General features: G+C 41.7%; 1 protein-coding gene across 10 annotated transcripts in view; it reads right to left on the reverse strand.

Moving 5' to 3' along the window:
* ADCYAP1R1 (ADCYAP receptor type I) overlaps nt 1-21423 on the reverse strand; it is a 204523-nt gene that overhangs the window by 38980 nt on the left and 144120 nt on the right. For 8 of the 10 annotated variants that reach the window (XM_030549961.1, XM_030549955.1, XM_030549963.1 and 5 more), the window contains exons 5-13: nt 19652-19687; nt 18924-18965; nt 17867-17976; nt 17198-17295; nt 16001-16133; nt 12536-12689; nt 7927-7987; nt 4280-4349; nt 1665-1756 (exon numbers count right to left, since the gene is read on the reverse strand). In XM_030549961.1, coding sequence (XP_030405821.1) covers nt 1665-1756; nt 4280-4349; nt 7927-7987; nt 12536-12689; nt 16001-16133; nt 17198-17295; nt 17867-17976; nt 18924-18965; nt 19652-19687 — 796 coding nt within the window. The remainder of the gene's footprint in view (nt 1-1664; nt 1757-4279; nt 4350-7926; nt 7988-12535; nt 12690-16000; nt 16134-17197; nt 17296-17866; nt 17977-18923; nt 18966-19651; nt 19688-21423) is intronic. The other 2 variants (XM_030549959.1, XM_030549962.1) reach the window with 1 other exon arrangement.

A 21423-nucleotide genomic window follows, 5' to 3' on the forward strand; every position in this document is an offset into this window, starting at 1 on the left:
AATCTGATCATTTGAATTTATGGCATGCTTTGCCTCATATGTAATAGATGTGCAGCAAACATGCGCTTAGCTATTCAGAGGAAGAAATGGCCCTGCACATCTAGATTGCCATTTGAGATGCAGTGGGGATTTCCTGCAAGCAATTACATGGGAAGTCTTCATGCACTGGATTGGGCAAACCATGAGGGTAAGACAGCTAGCCTAGCCACTACAGGTTCTCCTGAGTGGTAAGTCTCAGCACTGTGTATCTGCAGAATGTATTTAAAGCATTCTTTAGGTCTGCGGGTATAAAGCTTACAGCTTTGAGTGAAACACCTTAATTAAATGGCTGTTCCATTTAGGGAAGACCAAAAGGAGGAAGTGATCTACAGAAACACCACCATTTCATGCAAACATAATAGGATAGGAGGAAAAAATTGATCTTCATAAGTGAGTCAATGCAATTCACACAATGAACTATGGATTCCTGTAGTGACCAAACCTGCAATGCTTGCTTAGGCAAATGTTGATTTTGCAGTGTTTTGTCATAGACACAAGCCTCCATAGCAATGAATGCAAAAAGCTTAAAAATGGTCACTACACAGGATCTCTCTATGCTCTGTTCAGGACTTAACAGTGACAAAATGAACTGCTTACTACACTACAGACCTCAACGGGATTTTTGTGTAAGAAAGAACTTTTGCACTGGGCTGTGCAAATGTGCTGCAGTTGTAGCTATCAAAGGTACAGTGGAGGCATTAGATAGAAATTTTAAACATAATGCTTAGACATCTCCTCCTGTAATCTGTTAAATTGGATTTTTCAGTGCTAAGCAGAGAAGCCAGACTAATAATCAGGGTTTTAACATGCACAAAATGCTTGGACTTTGGAAAGGTGCAAGGGAAACCTGTTTAGTCCTTAGGCAGGAAACTGGGGGAAGCACCAGACATGTTGTACCTATTTTTTTTCCTTTTAACATTCCGTAAGTATTTAAAAGAAAAACAAAAACCGTTCTAATGGGAGACACAAACCAGACATGGGGATTTACAGACAAATCAATGTTAACAACAACTCTCTAGAAGGAGGAAGAAGTAGGAGCTAATGGACAGGATATATGTTTTGGAAAAAAAAATTGAAGGGGAAAATGAAAACAAGCTCTGATCTAAAACCTCACATGGAAATATTTAAGATTAGTTGTGAGCTTTGAAGCAGTTTAAAGAACAATAACGATTGTTTAGTTTATGTTGAATGGATTCAAAATTACCTTCGAAAAATGGGAATATATGTTACTTCACACAGACTTGAGTAACTGAAGTTAACAGAATGACTCTCATTGAATTCAATGGACTCTGGATCAGGTCCTTGGAACATATGAAGCACAGCAAACTGTCCCATAAATATAATAATCCTCGAAGCCTGGACAGTACGTTAATTTCCAAATAACTGATCTGAGCATAATCCTTTATATATATATAGCATTGAAAATTATTTTCTAAGAGCTCTAAAGAGAGATCAAAGGTGGCACTAAAAAAGGTATTTTGGTGGCCGTTGGATTAAAAAAAAATCATTAACAGACTCTATGACACAGCCAAACAAGTCAATTGAGTTCTGTTGAGGGTGTTTTTCCTATGTGTATATTAGAGATTGGAATTAATTACTGCTTATTTGACAGTCATTGTACTTACAAGTAAATGCTGGATTCGTTGCCCCCGATATCAGGCGACTGAAGTTTCTGCACAAGGATAACGATTATGCCAATGAAAAGAACAAAGTTTATCTGGGCAGAGAAGAAAAAGAGAAGTGAAAAGCAATCCTGGCTTATGGGGAGAATGCTATTAGCCATGCCATATTTCTCTTACTATGGCAAGGAATGTCTGACCCGTTGGCCCCTGTTGCCTCACTCCCCCCAAATCTGCGGAGCTGGAACTTTGCAAAACCTCTGTGGAGAGAGGATCTTGCAGGGTCATGACTAATAGTGGGGCAATATGCCCTATGGCCAGATTTTGTCGGCACAGACTCCCTTGTCGGCCTGAGCATGCCTTTGCCAGCAACAGTTAATGAGAGGCTTACATAAACCGTTTTCAGCATTTGTCATGATCAAAAACGGCAAGAGAAACAGATCTTTGAACGCCTGTACTTGGCTGGCCAGAGTTTAGTCCTGAGAGGTACTGAGTACCTTCAACTCCCATTGACTTCATGCACTCAGCACCGCTCAGAATCAGGCAATATGTGAAGGAAGAGCTGATTTGTTCTCTTACTGAGTGAGGGTAAGGCAGGTGGCTTTGCTGTATTGCTCCTTGCAGCCCTGAGGCTGATTCAGCTCACAGATCCATGCAGGCTGGGAGGGGAAGGAAGGGGCTGTGGTGGAATAACATTCACAAAAGGGAGCAGGTGTGGTGGAATAAAATGGTTGCAACCTCCTCTACAGAAGGACAGACAGAGGAACGGTTTGCAGAACCCAAAGAACAGGCAGTGCGGGCTAGTGAGGAGCCTTGGCCACTGAGCTGGGGAATGCCCTGACCGAGCACTAGAAGTGATAGAAAAAAATAAAATCCCATTTTATTTCTGTTAAAAATGTCAATTTTTTTATTTAAAAAACCCATGGAAACAAAAGCTAACGTGGTTCCCGGGCTCTGAAATTCTTTTTTCCATATAAAAATCGAATGTTTCATCCATATGGAGATGTTTTAAAAAAAAATTGATTTTAATGCTGCTGCATTTTATTTAAAAAAAATAGTCAGAAATTGCAACCAGCTCTGCTCAATGCATCCCCCAGACTGCATCCACCATCAGAGTCCCAGACATAATTTTTAGCTTTCCCTTCACTGAAAACCCCAAGGGAGGGGGGTGGAAATACCATCACCTACATATCCTCTAGAGTGAATCCCCCTTAGTGATCTGTCACCAGGAATTGCAGGATCCGTACGATTTCATTTTACGCTCCTCTACCTGCAATTGTTGCACTATTATTTTCTGAATTCATTTTAGTCTCTGCATCTGCGCCCACATAACTAAGCCTTGTAGCCAGTATGGCTCTACTATAGAATCATAGGACTGGAAGGGACCTTGAGAGGTCATCTAGTCCAGTCCTCTGTACTCATGGCAGGACTAAGTATTATCTGGATCATTCCTGAGAGGAGTTTGTCAGACCTGCTCTTAAAATTCTCCAGTGATGGAGATTCCACAACCTCCCCAGGTAGTTTATTCCAGTGCTTAACCACTCTGACAGTTAGGAAGTTTTTCCCAATGTCCAACCTAAACTTCCCTTGCTGCAATTTAAGCCCATTGCTTCTTGTCCTATCCTCAGAGGTTAAGGAGAACAATTTACCACCCTCCTCATTGTAACAACCTTCTATGTACTTGAAAACTGTTATCATGTCCTCCCTCAGTCTTCTCTTTTCCAGACTAAACAAAACCATTTTTTTTTCAATCTTCCCTCACAGGTCATGTTCTCTAGACCTTTAATCATTTTTGTTGTGCTTCTCTGGACTTTCTCCAATTTCTACACATCCTTCCTGAAATGTGGCACCCAGAACTGGACACAATACTCCAGCTGAGGCCTAATCAGCGCAGAGTAGAGCGGAAGAATTAGTTTGTGTGTCTTGCTTACAACACTCCTGCTAATACATCCCAGTTACACTGTTGATTCATATTTAGCTTGTGATCCGCTGTGATTCCCAGATCCCTTTCCGCAGTGCTCCTTCCTGGGCAGTCATTTCACATTTTGTACATGTGCAACTGATTGTACAGCTGATAGAGGCAAAGAAAGCCTGGTGGGCCTATGACAGCAAGTATACACTGCCTAGGACAGAGTCATCCTGATGCCCTGCCTAAGACTTCCATTGGCTTTATAGAGCTTAAGGACAGAAGGGAAAACTACGATCATCTAGTTTGACCTCCTATGTAACATAGGCCAGATAATTTCCTCCAGTTATTCCTGTTTTGAGCCCAATAACTTGTGTTTGACTAAAGCACATCTTCCAGAAAGCCATCCAGAAGACAGAGAATCCACCACTTCCCTTGGTAGTTTATTCCAGTGATTAAAGAGACGTGCATGATTTACTATCCAGAGCCAGAAAGAGGCCTTTCATGCTAAAGGTGTCTGTGAATCCGGGGAACAATAATACCTGGGTACATGCGTGCTACATAATAGCAGGCATTTTCCAATTTGCTTAGGGCAGAGTAAATTCTAGCCAGCCTCGTCCTCTGCTATGTGACAACCTGTGGAGTCATTGGCTTTAATTCGGTGTTAGCTCATATGGAGAGTCATGAAGAGACATGTCTTATATATGTTACTTACCATTATTGATCCAACCACGGGGCCCTTTATCACCCACCACAGGGCAGTGTTATCATTCATGTCCCAGCAGCTAAAATAATTAAAAATAAAGGGGGATTCAGGGGAAGAGAGAGAGAGAGAGAGATAAAGAGATCACTGGACACGCTGGTGCATTCATATTTTCTCCTATTAGAACTTTGTCACAAGAGGGAAAGGAAGATCTTGCAACTAAAGTTCAAGACTTTGCATCAAGAAATAAGAGTTCCCAGTCCTGTCTCTGACACTGACTTCCCTATGCAGCCTTAGCCACATCACCTGGGGCCAGATGTTCAAAGGTATTTAGGCACCCTAATATGCAAAGAGGTGTCTCTTAAGATTTAAGTGAGTTAGGCACCTAACTGCCATTTAAATCAATCACAGTTACGTGCTTCACCTGTTTAGGCACTGCCGGAAATCCTGCTAGCCACTGATCTGTGTCCTCCTTTGAAAATCTGGTCCCAAGTGTCTGTGCGCATCAGTCCATCTGTCTGCAAAATGTGTATTCAAGCACTTAACTAGCTCAAGGGGGTGTTTTGAGGTCAACTGTGCAGAATAGCAAAGTGTTATTTTAGATGGTTAAGACTGAGTTTTGGGCAAACATGTAGGTCAGTTCGTATTTTAACTGTTGTAATGTCCTCTGCAGCAATCTATCATTAAAGCAAATGTCTGTCCATTGGATCTGCATTCTGCCTTCATGTGCACAATTGGCTCCTATGGAACTGCAGGAGGACTACATACAGACACTCATTTGAGGGCTAAATTGGTCAACAGAAAGTTTGGGTTTTCAGGCCTTGGACATGTTTCTAGAATTGGGCAAACAGTGCAAACTTTTTTCTCTTGTACATGCATCTGACCTTTCCCCCCTGCACAGCTTTTGATCAATGTTTTTAATTTTAAAACAAACCAAGCCTGGTTATCCATTGGGATTTATTTTTCCTAGCATCCTCAGGCATCATAAAATGCTTTGCACTTGAAGTCGTGAGCTTTCCTCCCCTGTAAATCCTGGTTCTTGTGATGTGTTGTTGGATTCTAACCAACAGTGAAAAGAACTCAGAAGAACAAAATGTTAATACCGTGGAAGTTTATCTTTACCTTTTATGTATTTCAAATGCCTGCCTGCAAAACATTGTGGGGGGGTGGGGTGGAGAGGAGGAGAGTAGAAACCTGTACATTAAAAACTATGGTCCCTTTGTTGTGTGTACATGTGTGGGAGTAGACAAAATGTATATGAGCCAGATTCCATCTTCCACGTGTATGTCACATGTGTATGTGGTGCACAGATATGAAATTTCCCCATCACACCCACAAATGAACTACTCCATAAGTTGTCTAAGACAGGAAAAGTATATATATATATATATATATACACACGTGGGGTGAAATTCTAGGGCAGTGTCTAATGGGTCAGACACAAACAATGGCCTGTATTTTTTCCCCCAACACACACAGTGAATGGAATTTTCAAAAGAGCCTAAGTGACTTAGGAGCAAGAGTCCCACTGAAAGTCAACGATTCTTGCGTCCTTAAGCCACGCAGGCATTTGTGAACATTTCAGCCAGGATCTGTAAAACTGAATTTGTCAGGACCCTGCAGAGATTAGTCCTGGTCTGGAGGGCTTGTGCGGGGGACCATGTCGGTTAGCATATGAACATAATTGAAAGTAGTTTTGCAGTGTTAAGATGCATCATTTTGTGGCTAAGAGTTTGTCTATAAAGGAATAAGATGTCAGGGATCAGGGCCCGGAACAGAGTCTGTCTTCTGGCACCCCGACAAGTGCAGCTGGCTTGCAGCAGGATCCCTGACTGACTGCTCCACCTAAATGGCCAGGAAGAGCAGCTGGCTGGCTGTTAGCCCGGCAGCAGCTCTCTAGCCGCTCCATGAATTCATGTCCACAGCTGTGATCCTCCCTGTGCCTGCTGCTCCTTGCCGTGCTCCAGCCTTGCTCCTGCTATTGCTTTGTTCCACGACCATGTTCCTGCTCAGTCCAAACTATCTCAGCTTGCTCCCGGCTCCAGCTTCCTCACCCTGACCCTGATTCTTGACTCCGGTTCTGACCCTTGCATGGCTACTGGCTTCCAATCCAGGTTTTGACCCTTGGCCTGGCTCTTAGCCCTGGCTCTGACTCCTGGAATGGCTACTGGTTCCTGACTCCAGCCTGGGCCTTGGGACTGGATTTGCTTCCCAGTTCCTGCTTTGACCACTAGGCATGACTCTTGCACTCTCCATTGAACCTGACTGCCCATGGGCTGGTTTCTAACATAAGCAGTTACAAGGGCAAAATGTGCATTTCCCAAGACCACTTTAGCTCAACCTGTGTGCCTCCCACAGAATGGAAGGGGTGGACGTCAGTGACGTAAGAGCACATTAGAATATGAAAAACAATGAGAAAACAGCAGGGCATGTAAGTATTGACTTAAAGACTGCACTCCTCAGGCAGGCTCTGTTACAGGTGCAAGTGGCTTGCTGCTGTGGAGACCAGAACCACATGATTTCTTCTTTTGGGGAGAAGGCCCTTTTCCATTTTAAGATGTCAAATTCTGAGCTCTGGTGAAACTCCATTCCCTTCAGTGGTATTACTCTGGATTAGCAGACAGAGCCATCTAGTCCCAGAGACCCAGTTCCCTTCTCACTTACACTGGGCTGAATCAGGAGTTGAAGTCAGTGTCTTTAAATTTCAGACCTTTCCCTTTCTCTCGGTGGATTCCTGCCCCGTAATTTCTGAAATGTTTTCAGACTCATGCTGGCTTTTCCTCCCCACCTCTGAACAAACCTAGCTGATTTAAAAAAAAATAGTCACTGAGAGACTCAGCTAGACTCCATCTAAATGTGCTGCATGTTAATTAACTTCTAAGAAAGAAAGCAGCAAAGGTTTTTCCTCCCATGAGATATTTACTCCCCAAAACAGGGACCATCTGGATTTCTAAAAGAAATTAATGCATTTAGGACCAGTGCTATAATCATCATAATGATACAATAGGGATTTCTGGCTTGTTTTGCATGGAAATAGGTGATTTAATTTGTTTTATCATCAAAACAGAACATTGGATAAAAAAAAAACCCAAATCCTCCATGGAGAGAGGTTTTTATGTGTAGTCAGTCACTGAATCACTAGGAAGGGAATTTAAGAGAGATGGATCTGAGCCAGAACCTGAGATCCAAACATCTCTGGTGAAGTTGGCATCTAATATTCAGAGATGCTGAGCATCTGTAATTCCCACTGGCTTCAAAGGGCAGCCACTCGGAACACTGTATCATGTCTACTTCTGTGCTTAAATAGGTATTTAGGAGTCCAACCTTAGGTACTCAACAGTTTAGTTCAATGGTTCTTAACCTATTTACCATTGTGGGCTGTATAACAGTGGGTTATGTGGGCCACATCGAATACTACCAGTATGGCCCTGAGAATGTCACATGGGCCACAGGTCTGTGTTGACTGGGTCGCAAGTTGAGAACCATTGGTTTAGCCTAAGCAAATTGCCCAAAGTTACACAATGAGTTAGTGGCAGGGCAGGGAGCGGAAGCCAAGCCTCCTGGCCCACATTCCCCTTCTCTAGCCACCAGACCTCTTCCCTTCTGTATTTCACTTGAAAATGAGGTCACTGGAGAGTTTCTCACCCAATGGTACCTACCCAGTATCATCAAAGTGATGTCTCAGCACAGCCCAGACAGTGACACAAATTGTTGGGGTGCCTACAAAAGACAAGAGAGAGAAATAATTATTTGTTTATTGTTATTTATTGCTCTTATTTGCAGATCACATATCGATTCCATTTGACGCACAATCTTTCTCCACGGAGGTTTTATGTTTCAATGGCTTATAGGGAAAAATGCTGCTAGGAATGACCCCAAACCCTACAGCTTACAACAGGATTGTTCTAGAAATGAATGTAGCAGTCCTTACTCTGTAAGGATCTGGCATGCGAGTAAGGACTTCAAGTCCGAAACCAGAGAGGGTGAGTTGACTTCAGTGAGGTTTCATGAGTATAAATGACGACATGGAGGGGTCTATAGTGTTTTAGGCCAATATCATAGAATGGTGTAGTATTAGATTGTTGTGCTGTTGATATTGTTCAATCACCACACAAAACACTGGAAATAAGCCAGGTTTCCTATACTTAGAGATGCTCTGGTATGCAACTGCTGCCCAGAGGCAAATGTTGAGTTTTAATGGCATGCACTGTATTTCTGAAATGGGGCAAATGAAAGATTCAACCCCTGGTGGGAAGATTAAGGAGAGAGACTGACAGAAACCACAAGGACGTAGATAACTTTAGGGTCTAGCAGAAGGTGAGACTGAGAGCCGCAAGTAAGCTTCATACATTTTGCAAAGCTGAGTTGGTGTCACTTTCGTTAATAAGTAGAATTAATCTTCTCAGGTCCTGTCTTGAAGCTACTAAAATTGAGAATACCACTTTCTACACATATTTGGTTGAGCAAAGCAGAGCTCTGTTAAAGAAGAACATATCCAGATATTCTCAAAAATTAAAATGGGGAGAGATTGAACAGCAACAAAAAAAATGTTCTGGGGAGAGGAAATAAAATGTGTTAAGCTGAATCCAATTTTAATATTCTCAATCTTATGAAAGACCAAGGATCTTGGGTGTATAATGGATGTTTCTAAAATTTCAAACCAAAACATTACATTAAAAATGAAGATCTGATGAAAGTGTAAGCATGAGTGGATCAAACTGGTCTGCTGTGTCTCTTGCTTACAATGGCGTAAATCAGAAGTTATTAAAAAAAAGTTCGTGGAGCTACAACAATGAAAAGTAGGTGTGAGATCAGAATCGGGACCAACGTATCAATTGCAAATGTAATCCAAACATTGCTTCCATACGGGGGCATACACAAGGGCGGGGGCAAGCAGTGGCGCAGGCCCTGAGGCCATGGCGGGAGCTGACAGCTCCTCCAGCTGTGAGACTGAAGAGGGGAGCGAGAGCACAAGCTCTTCAAGCCCCAAGAGCTTCCTCTCTGCCCCTGATCTGGCCAGAGAAGCTCAGTGATCCCACTGTAGCCAAGTACTTGTGGATTCATCTATTGACCTAGCTCCATGACACATGGATTTGCATTGAAATGATGAGTATACTGCTGTTTGTTTCCACACATATGGTGTTTGTGCGAGTGTTGATATGGTTTAATGCATATAATATGTGTGTGTTCTATGTGCCCCTTCAACAGGGGTCAAATTTAAATTCCTGTGCACTTCCCTGCTTCTGTATTGTATAAGGCTGTTCTGATCTGGGATCACCTGTAATAAGAACACACACATGCACACCAGGAAAAAGTTATGTCATCTCCTTTTATCATTTCCTCCCCTGCATGCTTCTGCCTTCCAGGTTCCAGGCAAGATCAGAATAAAGGTATCATCAAAATGCCACTGAAAGGCCTATTCTTGCAGAGAGAATTTCTTCCCTTATCAAGAGCAGAAATTACAACAAATCTCATGAGAAGATAGGCTCTCTCCTGAAATCACCAGTCCTATTTTGCAGGGCTAAGAGGACTGAATAGTTCAGAAAAGCATCCACATTTATACTTGTCATTAATTTTGTGCTGAGTGCTGACAATGCACTCGGGGCCCTCCAAAACACTGGTGAAGGCCTCAGCCCTGCAGAGTGTGGACCATCCTTCAACTCCTATGCATGCAGCCCCCTGCACCTTGAAGTGTTGGACATCTTTTGCTCTGGGGAATTTATGATCCTGAAATCAAATATTCACCCGAGAGAGGGTTGCACTATGGACTGGTAAACACATATATGTAGTTCTTTAATGATATAGCCTGACAATCCCTTTTTCACTATGTCTGTATGCTATCTTATCTTTTTCTCATATTTAACACTATATTCAGATGCGCTAACAGACATAGGCCAAAAGATCCTGCACTCAGCTCTGTGGGGATGGAGCTTTACGCCTGCAAGGAGTTTCATTAAACTCAGTGGGCGCCACCTAGGCACAGAGTCCTGCTCTTTCAGATTAGATGAGAAGCAGTGTTGTTGAGTGGTAGATACGCTGGAGGGTAGGAATAGGATACAGAGGGACCTAGACAAATTAGAGGACTGGGCCAAAAGAAACCTCATGAGGTTCAACAAGGACAAGTGCAGAGTCCTGCACTTAGGACGGAAGAATCCCATTCACTGTTACAGACTAGGGACCGAATGGCTAGGAAGCAGTTCTGCAGAAAAGGACCTAGGGGTTACAGTGGACGAGAAGCTGGATATGAGTCAACAGTGTGCCCTTGTTGCCAAGAAGGCTAATGGCATTTTGGCTGTATAAGTAGGGGCATTGCCAGCAGATTGAGGGACGTGATCATTCCCCTCTATTCGACATTGGTAAGGCCTCATCTGGAGTACTGTGTCCAGTTTTGGGCCCCACACTACAAGAAAGATGTGGAAAAATTGGAAAGAGTCCAGCGGAGGGCAACAAAAATGATTAGGGGGCTGGAGCACATGACTTATGAGTTGAGGCTGAGGGAAGTGGGATTGTTTAGTCTGCAGAAGAGAATGAGGGGGGATTTGATAGCTGCTTTCAACTACCTGAAAGGGGGTTCCAAAAAGGATGGATCTAGACTGTTCTCAGTGGTGGCAGATGACAGAACAAGGAGTAATGGTCTCAAGTTGTAGTGGGGGAGGTTTAGGTTGGATATTAGGAAAAACTTTTTCACTCAGAGAGTGGTGAAACACTGGAATGGGTACCTAGGGAGATGGTAAAATCTCCTTCCTTAGAGGTTTTTTAGGTCAGGCTTGACAAAGCCCTGGCTGGGATGATTTCATTGGGAATTGGTCCTGCCTTGAGCCAGGGGGTTGGTCTAGATGACCTCCTGAGGTCCCATCCAATCCTGATATTCTATGAGTTTTTAGGGCTCTGGTTTAGCATTGCAAAGACCAGAGTTCTATACCTGGCTTTCTCACTTCATCATTCTGTGACTCTGTTTCCTCTCCCACTCTTTGTCTGTTTAGCATGGACGAGTTCCATACCTGGAGCTGTCTCTTATGTGTATATATGGAGCCTAGCACAATGGATCCCTGAACCCAGTTGGGACTTGTAGGTGCTAGAATAATACAAACTGGAAGAACCAGAGTTGTAAACATTTTCAGATTTCTTTGCTGTTTTTTAAATTACTCTAAGAAGTTATTTTTATCCATGATCAGTTTTGAAGGGAACATGTTTTACAAAACATAAAACATTGGGCCTAACCTTGAGAATATGCGATTAAACCTGAGACAAGCAGCTGCAATAAAAGGTTTCTCTTGTGTCTGGCATCTTGGATTCTTTGCCAAAATGTCAGTTACATACTGTCTGGTTAACATGCATGAAAGATGAATTCGGTCCCAGAAGTTTCACATCCAAAATAAGCACATTGCATATAATCATAGGATTCTCTAAAGCACAGTTTGTTTCTTTCCAAGATAACCAGCTCTTATTTACCTATCCATCCCTGCATTGCGAAGCAGGCCTTACTTGGACTGCTTTCCACTCAGCCATCAGCTTTCAGACATGACTGAAGCCTCAAGGAATGGGTCAGAGCTGCTATTTTTGATTTGTATAAGCAGAAGACTTCCTATTAAGAACATCAACAGCTCTTCTTGCAAGGAGAAATCCTCTAAAGGAAACAGTATGATTGCCAATGATGCAAAATCCTCCTTATTTTAATGCAGGTCTGGCTAGACTGGGAGACAAGAAGCAGTTTGATTTATAATGGCAATACTGATATCTGTAATACCAGTGCGAGGCAAAAAAAACCTTACCTCAGTTATTCCACGTATAATGGAGAAGTGGGAGTGGTTTGGTTTGCTTCTTTTTTGACTATTAAAACACTTCTTGGACTGCTACAAGAGGCATGTTGGTTTTCTTCAGAAAGAAAGACTCTTGGGTCTACATGGTTCTCCAGCCAACCACATGACTTGCCTATGAGCACTGCTGAGGACCCCAAAAGGAGGTCTCATTCATCTCAAATTGGGCAAGGAAGATGGTTGTGATGCTGGGGCTTTGGGGTGGGAGGTAAGGAAGCCCTCCATTTAGACTACATGTCACACACACTTGTACACACAAACACATGAAAAGAACAGAAATGCAAGTGCCTGGAGTTGGTGATTGAAAATACCAGGTGGCTTCTGCTTTGATTACACTCATTTGCTTGTTCTCAGTCAACTCCTCATTTCAAGAAAAAAGTAGGGGGAGTAAAGTCTTTCGCATGCATTAGGGTTAAAAATAAACAAAGTCCATGTAAGAAATGCCACTCACCCCAGCCGATGATGGTGTACCAATAAAAATATCTCCTCTCTGGGAAAAAGGTCTCCACCAGTAAGGTGAAAAGGTACAATCCCTCAATGAACAGCCAGAAATAGTTGGACATGACGCAATAGTGGAAAAAGATCATCACTGCTTTGCATTCCACCTACAAAAAAAAGAGCACAAATAAAGTTATTTTGCTGTTTCACCCCTGTTTACGGGGATACGAGAACTAGACACAGATCCCGAAATCCTCTAACAACAAGTAAAACAATCTGGCCTTTTATTTTATAATACATTCATCTAAAGAGTTTATGAAAACCATTAGAAGCCACTTAAAGAGTGTAGCTCTAAAGGGCAGAAAACCATTTTTTGCAGGTAGGTGGTATTTTATGAGTGCTTTCAGGAAGCTTAAGACTTTCTACTAGTAGTAAGGTGCATGCCGACAATGGCAGCTAATTGCTAGATTACAGTCCTCCATGCCTTAAGTGCAGGAAGAAAAAGAATCTAGTTTTGTATAGAGAAATCTAAGGAAGGGTATTAAATAGAAGAAAAAGTGTGGAAAGGCCTGAGATTGCTAAGAGGCTCATAAAGGATGCACCCTACTGTGCAAAGTTCAGAATTTTACTTCACTGCAATTTGGTGGAAGCTGTCACTCAGTACCAGGAAATGAAAAGTGAGGATAAGTGTGAAGAAAGCTGAATGATTTACCATGCAAAGCAAATGGGGAAAAGTTTTAGACAAAACTACAAATCCACTCTGTCAAACTCTGCTGGAGTCTGCTGAACCCTACACAGACATTGTGTTGGGCAGACTTGTCTTTGCAATGTTGCATGTCAACAAGATGGTATTGAACCTTCAACATCGCCCACTCACAAAACGACATCACAGAATAGCCTTGAAAACTGGAAGCTCATCCCTGGATCTTGGGGAGGAGAAGACATCTGGTTGCCTCCCATTTACACTTCAACCTCTGGACACATCCTCAGCTAGTGTGAATTGGAATAGCTTCATTCACTTCAATGGTGCTACACCCATTTATGTCAGCCAAAGATGTGGTCACCAGAATGTAGATCTGTGGGACTCACCACTTGTGATTTGAAGTTCATGGAAACTTTGCAACTACTCAAGTAGGGCTGAGTTAATGGATTTTTGGTTCGGGAGGGCTGAATCAAATTTAAAAAAAAAACAATTCTGGTTTGATAGGAACCAAAAACTTTTTTTCACAAAGTTTTCACCAAATGCAAAAATGCAACTCTTTCATAAGCATAACTCTTTCAGCCAACTCAAAATGTTTTCAGTGGCCTCAAAACTATGCTGTTAATTTTTTGGTTGAGCATTTCATTTTTAACTGGACATCTATGGTGGTTTCCCCTCCTTTTTTTGCCATTTTTTTTAATTAGCCAAAAATTAATTTGAAATGACATTTTGAGTCAACAAGTCCAAACAAAACGTTTCAAAAGGAAATGGTCAAAACAAAATGTTTAATCTCTCTAAAAAATTTTTTTCAACCAAAACCATTTGTCAAATTCAATCTGATCTAGTGTCTCTGAGCTGGAAATTACACCGCCAGCTCAAAGTATAGACATACTCTTAGAAGCTGGAATCTGTTTAAGCGAGAAAGAAAAGGCTGACGAAGAAAATAGAGTAACACTCTCTTCCTTTGGAAAAAAATCATGGGACTTTACATCATAACTAGATAGGCAAGAGAGACCTCAGTTTAGTAACTCATCTAGATGTTCATCAGAATGATGATGGGTTTGGATAAAGTAAGAACCAGATCAATAGTTACCCATAAAATCGAGCCAAACAAACTGAACTTTTCCTGAGGTTCAAAAAAGTTTTGATATATTTTTTAAATATATCTGTATATATTTTATTGTTACACACCATTCAGTGACCCCTACAGCATGGCACTGCAGTGCCAGCATTAGGCATGGATCTATGCTGCTGCGCAGAAGCAAAAGAGCTATCCTCACTAAGTGAACTTTACTGGGGTAGTCTACAGAAGCAGAGTCATAACTAGGCATTTTAGCACCCAGGGCAAATCAAGTATATTTGCATCTCCTACTGCACCCCCATCTTTCTCTGCCCCTATGGCTTTGCGCCCTGGCAGCTGCCCCGCTCACCCTGTCCTGATTACGGCCACAGTTTGAAGTTCTAGGATATTTTTAAGTGTCTATTAGAACAATCTTCTTTCTTCCCCAACCCAGATATGTTCAAAAAAGACCCCCCACATCCGAGGTCCAGGGGCACTTGGTCTCTTGTGCCCCTCAGCCCCATCCTCTTCTAGCCATCCAGGCTTGGGGAATGTAGAAACTGCCTGGATGGAGCAAGGCTTGAGCTACAGCAGTGAATTCTCGGCTCTGCTGATGGCACCAGACTATGCTTTTTAGTCTTAATTCTGGACATAAGAATGGTCCTACTGGGTCAGACCAAAGGGCCATCTAGCCCAGTATCCTGTCTTCTGACAGTGGCCAATGCCAGGTGCCCCAGACGGAATGAACAGAACAGGGAATCATCATGTGATCTATCCCCTGTCACTCATTCCCAGCTTCCGGCAAACAGAAGCTAGGGACACCATCCCTGCCCATCCTGGCTAATAGCCATCTCCCTTGTGATGATTGGCTGATTACTCCAACTCCCTCCCTCATAGTTCACTCCAGGCTCCTCTTTCTCTTTTATTCCTGCCTCCTCTCAAACTGCCTTGAACTCATTCTCTTCCCTTTGTTTTTCCTTTAGCTGTTCACCTTCTGCCTTCCCTCCTTACCACACTCCTATTCCAGAACCCAAACTCACAATACGGGTGTGTGAATAACAATAAGGTTAATAAGCAAAACCAGCCAAAAAGGTCTCGCATCATGGAAGCAACAGGACGTCTGCAAACCACCATCACTCTGTTTTTATATGACATCCCTTTCTCTCATTGTTTATTGTTAATAAAATTACTTGTCAAGTTTTAGAGGGGTAGCCATGTTAGTCTGGATCTGTAAAAAGTGACAAAGAGTCCTGTGGCACCTTATAGACTAGCAGAAGTATTGGAGCATAAGTTTTCATCTGACAAAGTGAGTATTCACCCACGAAAGCTTATGTTCCAATACTTCTGTTAGTCTATAAGGTGCCACAGGACTCTAAAATTACGTATGTTATTATTTGTAGCGCCTAGGAGCCCCAGTCATGGACCAAGACATTATTGTGTTATGTGCTGTTACACTGGAAGCTGATCATGATACAGGTTTGGATTTTCTCTTACTATGCATTTGTATGAGTCAAGGACAATGAAGGACAGATCTCAAGTGGCGCGTCCAGGAGCAACTGCAATAGAATCATAGAAGATCAGGGTCGGAAGAGACCTCAGGAGGTCATCTAGTCCAAACCCCTGCTCAAAAAAGGACCAATTCAACTATTAATACAAATATTTAACAATCATTATCTTCTTAGAGAAAAACAATGGACGCCAACTTTGGTTCTACTTACAGTAGATATAAAACAATGGTTGCTTTCCTGTTCTGCATACAAAATCCCATCTTTGATGAAGACTGATATTGCTCGTAGAATAAATGAAATAAAGAGGTTCATGTGAATAAAGTTCCGAGTGCAGTGAAGCTTCCTAGGAAGAGAAGAGAGGAAATGGTGCTGGCGGGTGGATGATTGATTTCTCTCTTAAGAATACAACATCAAGACTGGTTGTTTCACGTCTGAACATTTGTGATCTCAGCCAATCCAGCAACTCAGGAAACAGTATTCTGTGCTTTCCATGGGACTGGGAGACCTCAGCATTTTTTTATATCTTACTGATCTCATGGTCTTGATGATATTATATGGCAATGAATTCTACCAGCTAACTGTGCATTGTGTGACAAAAAATATTTTATGTCTATGGAAGATTTTTAAATGTATTTGCTCTAATGCTGGCATCTCTTATTGAATTTTAGCCAAAATTTTGATTCCATTTTTAACCTTTGCATTGTAGGTTTAGGTTTTTAGACAGAGGGGAATTTTGCTTTCCTGGTTTAAGGGATGATACTCATCAGAACCTTGATAATGTCTGTGCTTAATTTTCCTGGATAGTGAGTACACAGGTGTGAAAGTTGGTTCCTACAGAACTTTCCATGAAGATTTCACGGGTGACACCTTCAAACGTGCTCAACCTAACTACTCACATTGAAGTCGATGGTAATAGTCCCATTTACCTTACTGGGAACAGAGGTAGGCCATTTTACCATTGACTGCAAGATTTCATTAATCAGTGATTTGGGAGAGGAAGGATGGTAACCTAAGGTAAGTTATTACGTTTCTCTGTGCTTCCTTTTCCCATCTGTAAAATGGGTATGATAGCACTGTCCAATTTCCCAGGGATATTGTGAAGATAAATATCTTAAAGATCACGAAGTGTTCAGATACTATGGTAATAGAGGCCAGATAAGTACTTAAGATTGATCAGAATTAGGCCAATGCTGAGTGCTTTGGAAATTCCAATCCCATGTGCACTGAAATATGAACAAAACCAAGACTCAATGACACTGCCCGTTGGAAAGATCTGATTTTTAAGGGATGCTTGCATCTTATTTTGGTAACTTCTGAGGTCGAGGACTTGCTTTTTTTCGGTCCCCTGGGCCTTGATATTTTGTCCCCTCTACAGAGATGAGCGATAACTCATTCCTGGTGACTCACCTGAAACGACACAGAATAACCATTGCTGTGGTGAGGGATACAAGGGACGTGCTGTATCCCACTGTGTACAGAGCCTTCACGGAGAGGTAGTAGTAATCCTTGAGAAACAAACACATGGTCACCAATATTACTGTCACGTAGGGCCAGATCTTGCTCACCTCACTCAGGGGAGTAATTCCACTCACCTCAGCTCTTAATAGGACTGCTTGGATGAGAAACACGAATGGGACTGGGCTCACACATGATGTTTTCATTTACTTCTCCCACGCCATGTATAATGACCAGGGTTAGCGTAGGTTTGGCCCTGTCTGTGGTGTTAGTGCCTTACTGAGGTGACTGAAAACTAGAATTTTGCAATTGCACTGACTACTTCCTAGGTTGTTCAAAGGCATAGCAGCTTATTTTATGGCAGACTATATGCCGTAGTAGCTATAAGGATTAATAAACTAATGTTTATAAGAGCTACATGCTGCATAAGCGGTATGTATTAATAGTATGGAAATATGCAGTATAATGCTAGAATACAAGCAAAGCCCTACCTCTTTTGAACTCATATTTATGGATATGAATAACATGAATAATATGGATGTCATATGGCTCAGCCCTGAACCATACAATTAACATGTGTGCACTGTTTTTCACTTGCTCCTCATTTTGAAGGGTTCCTACCTGATTTTCAGACTCCGTTTCATTTTCATCAAACCCGCAGGCATCATAATAATGAGGGAAAGGTTCAGACCAGCCATCCTCTGTGCAGTTTCTGCTGATGTCCCCTACATCTGGAGTGGATAGAAGCATCATATAAAGTAGGTCACAAGGAAAATGCTATTGCCAAACCAAACCACAGGAAACATCTTCCTTTACTGACTGGATCATTACCACACAGTTCCTGGCCTGACAACTTCGTAACTTAAATCTTAGCTTCAGTCCAAAGACTGCAGTTGTGGAAGTATTTAAGAGGAGGATTCTGAAGCCAAGAAGGATAGCTAACATGCTTGTTCACATCTCCAATTACCCAGAACACTCTACCAGCACATGGCTCTTCCAGAGCAGTAGCTCTTGTGACATCACTGAAAAATTAGACCAGTGCATGTGGGTGCATTGAATTCTTTTCTGAATGCCCAGCAAGCCAGAACTGTAGAATGCTTTCTATTTATTGAGCCATTATGTTTTCTTCTGTTTGGATTGAACCTCAACAGATCAGAATTGATTACAATTTCAGCTTCTGCATGAGGATTTTCTGCTGCTCAGTATTTTTCATTTTTAGAGCAATTTTGTTAGGCAGCTCATCATGTCAATGGCACTGACCTTATTTTATAGTCATGTAATTCATCCATAAATGGAACCAAATGCAGCTATTTAATCAGTGCATTCTTTTGTGAGCATACCATTACTTGGTGAATTTCAGTACGATATTGTTGCACACCAGCTCCCAGTTCTCTGCAGAAATAGCTACTAAATCACAAGGTTGGGTTTCTTCAACACTATTCAGTAATTATTGTTACAGTAGTAAATATAATTTATAATTATATCCTTGTTAGACTGTAGCATTCAGTTGATGAATAGATCTTCATAATGCTGCTAAAAGTAACACACAACCAAGTGAGGCACTATAATTAGAACTGATCTGAAAAATAATTTCCAGCTGGCAGGAGAGAAAGCTGGGTTATTCCTTTAGAACAGAGCAAAAATAAATAAATAAAACATCCTTGTTTCTTTTCCTTACCTAAGGGAGTTTGGCCTGTGCTATCCAATAGGTCAAAATCACCTACAAAACCAGAAATATAGTGAGGACATTTTGTTTACAGCTTCTACAATATGGTTTGATCCAATGTCCAGGAAAGTCTCCTTCCTGATTTCCAGGGTATTTGGATCAGGTCCTAAATAAGTAGCCTGATTTGTTTTGCCTTTGGGAAAGATGGAATTGCAAATATGGGTCCACTTCTAGTTTGAATGTTGGACGTATTTATGTTAAAGTCTACACACACACATTTTAAAATGTACAATAAGATGGAGTTAAGGTTGAGAGTGCAGATCAGTAACTTAGGATAAAACACTCACTACATTCCTGTAATGTATCCTCAAGTCAAGCGGTATAAATCCAAGACAATCAGAGTTAAGATAACATTTAAAGGCAATCCAAACACGTTCAGGTATGGAAATGCACACTTAAGGCACCCAAACAACCTTAGTTCTGACCTGTATTATGTAATAACCATATGGTTTTGAGTAAGACATTTTAGCATTTAGATTAAACTGATTTTAAAATACATCAATTTTTTTTTATTTCCCCTCATGAGTGCTATTGTACTACTAATATTTACTAAGTACCAAAATAGCAGGTGTCTGTGTAAATTTTCAGTCTGAGGCATATCATAAACCAGAGCGATTTAGAGAGATGAGCTCTGGGAGAAGATGTATAAAAGATAGGAATCCAACAGAACTGCCTCCTACCTGGATGAATTTGCCCCATGTTATCCACTTCCCGACCTGGAAGGAAATGACATCTGGTTAGCCCAAATGATTTTTTTTTTTTTTACTGGTTTGTTTCCCATAACAACAAAATGTTATTGTAATGTCTGGGAAAGTTCTGTGATCACAGTGGTCCCTTCTGGCCTCCGAATCTATGAACATATGTCTGACAGGGAAAAAAGAATGCAAGGATACAGAATCATACAAATGTAGAGCTGGAGGGACCTAGAGAGGAATCGTAGAATATCAGGGTTGGAAGGGGCCTCAGGAGGTCATCTAGTCCAACCCTCTGCTCTAAGCAGGACCAATTCCCAGCTAAATCATCCCAGCCAGGGCTTTGTCAAGCTGGGCCTTAAAAACCTCTAAGGAAGGAGATTCCACCACCTCCCTAGGTAACCCATTCCAGTGCTTCATCATCCTCCCAGTAAAAAAGTTTTTCATAATATCCAACCTAAACCTCCCACACTGCAACTTAAGACCATTACTCCTTGTTCTGTCATCACGTACCACTGAGAACAGTTTAGATCCATCCTCTATGGAACCCCCTTTCAGGCAGTTGAAAGCAGCTATTAAATCCCCCCTCATTCTTCTTTTCTGCAGACTAAACAATCCCAGTTCTCTCAGCCTCAACTCATAAGTCATGTGCTCTAGCCCCTTAAATCATTTTTGTTGCCCTCTCCTGGACTCTTTCCAATTTTTCCACATCCTTCTTGTAGTGTGGGGCCCAAATCTGGACACAGTACTCCAGATGGGGCCTCACCAATGCCAAATAGAGGGGAATGATCACGTCCCTCGATCTGCTGGCAATGCCCCTACTTATACAGCCCAAAATGCCGTTAGCCTTCTTAGCAACAAGGGCACACTATTGACTCATATCCAGCCTCTTGTCCACTGTAACCCCTAGGTCCTTTTCTGACTAGCACTGATCCCAGGACTGATCCTACCCATATACGCCTACCCAGTTTGACTGCAAACCATTGATAACTACTCTTTGAATAATCTTTCAACCAGTTGTGCATGCACCTTATAGTAATTTCATCTAGACCCAATTTCCCTAATTTGCTTATGCAAATGTGTTGCGGGACTGTGTTAAAAACCTTATAAAAATCAAGATATATCAGGTCTACCATTTTCCCCCATCCACTATGCCAGTAACCCTGACAAAGAAGACAATTAAATTAGTTTGGCATGATTTGTTCTTGACAAATCTATGTTGCCTATTTCTTATAACTCTATTATCCTATAACTGATTGTTCAATAATTTGTTTCTGTATCTTTCTAGGTATCAGCATTAGCCTAACTGGTCCATAATTCCCCGACTTCTCTTTGTTCCTCTTTTCAAAGGTAGGTAGTATGTTATGTCCAGTCCTCTGAGACCTCACCCAATGTTCATGAGTTCTCAAAGATAATTGCTAAAGGGCCCGAGATTGTTTCAGCTAGTTTTCTGAGTATGCTAAGATGAACTTCATCAGGTCCTGCTGACTTGAATACATGTAATCTACCTAAATATTCTTTGACCTGTTCTTTCCCTATTTAGGCTTGTGTTTCTTCCCGCTTGTTGTGACTATTAATTTTGTTGAGTATCTGGTCACATTAAGCTTACCATTTTCTTCATAAGAGCCTTTAAGATACTTGAAGCCTGTTATCAGCTCCCCACCCACTCATCTTTTCTCAAGATTAAACATGGCCAGTTTCTTTTAAATCTTTCCTCACAGGTCAGATTTTCTAAACCTTTCATCAGTTTTGTTGCGCTC

The sequence above is a fragment of the Gopherus evgoodei genome, chromosome 2 (genome assembly GCF_007399415.2).
Source record: "Gopherus evgoodei ecotype Sinaloan lineage chromosome 2, rGopEvg1_v1.p, whole genome shotgun sequence".
Lineage (NCBI taxonomy): Eukaryota > Metazoa > Chordata > Testudines > Testudinidae > Gopherus > Gopherus evgoodei.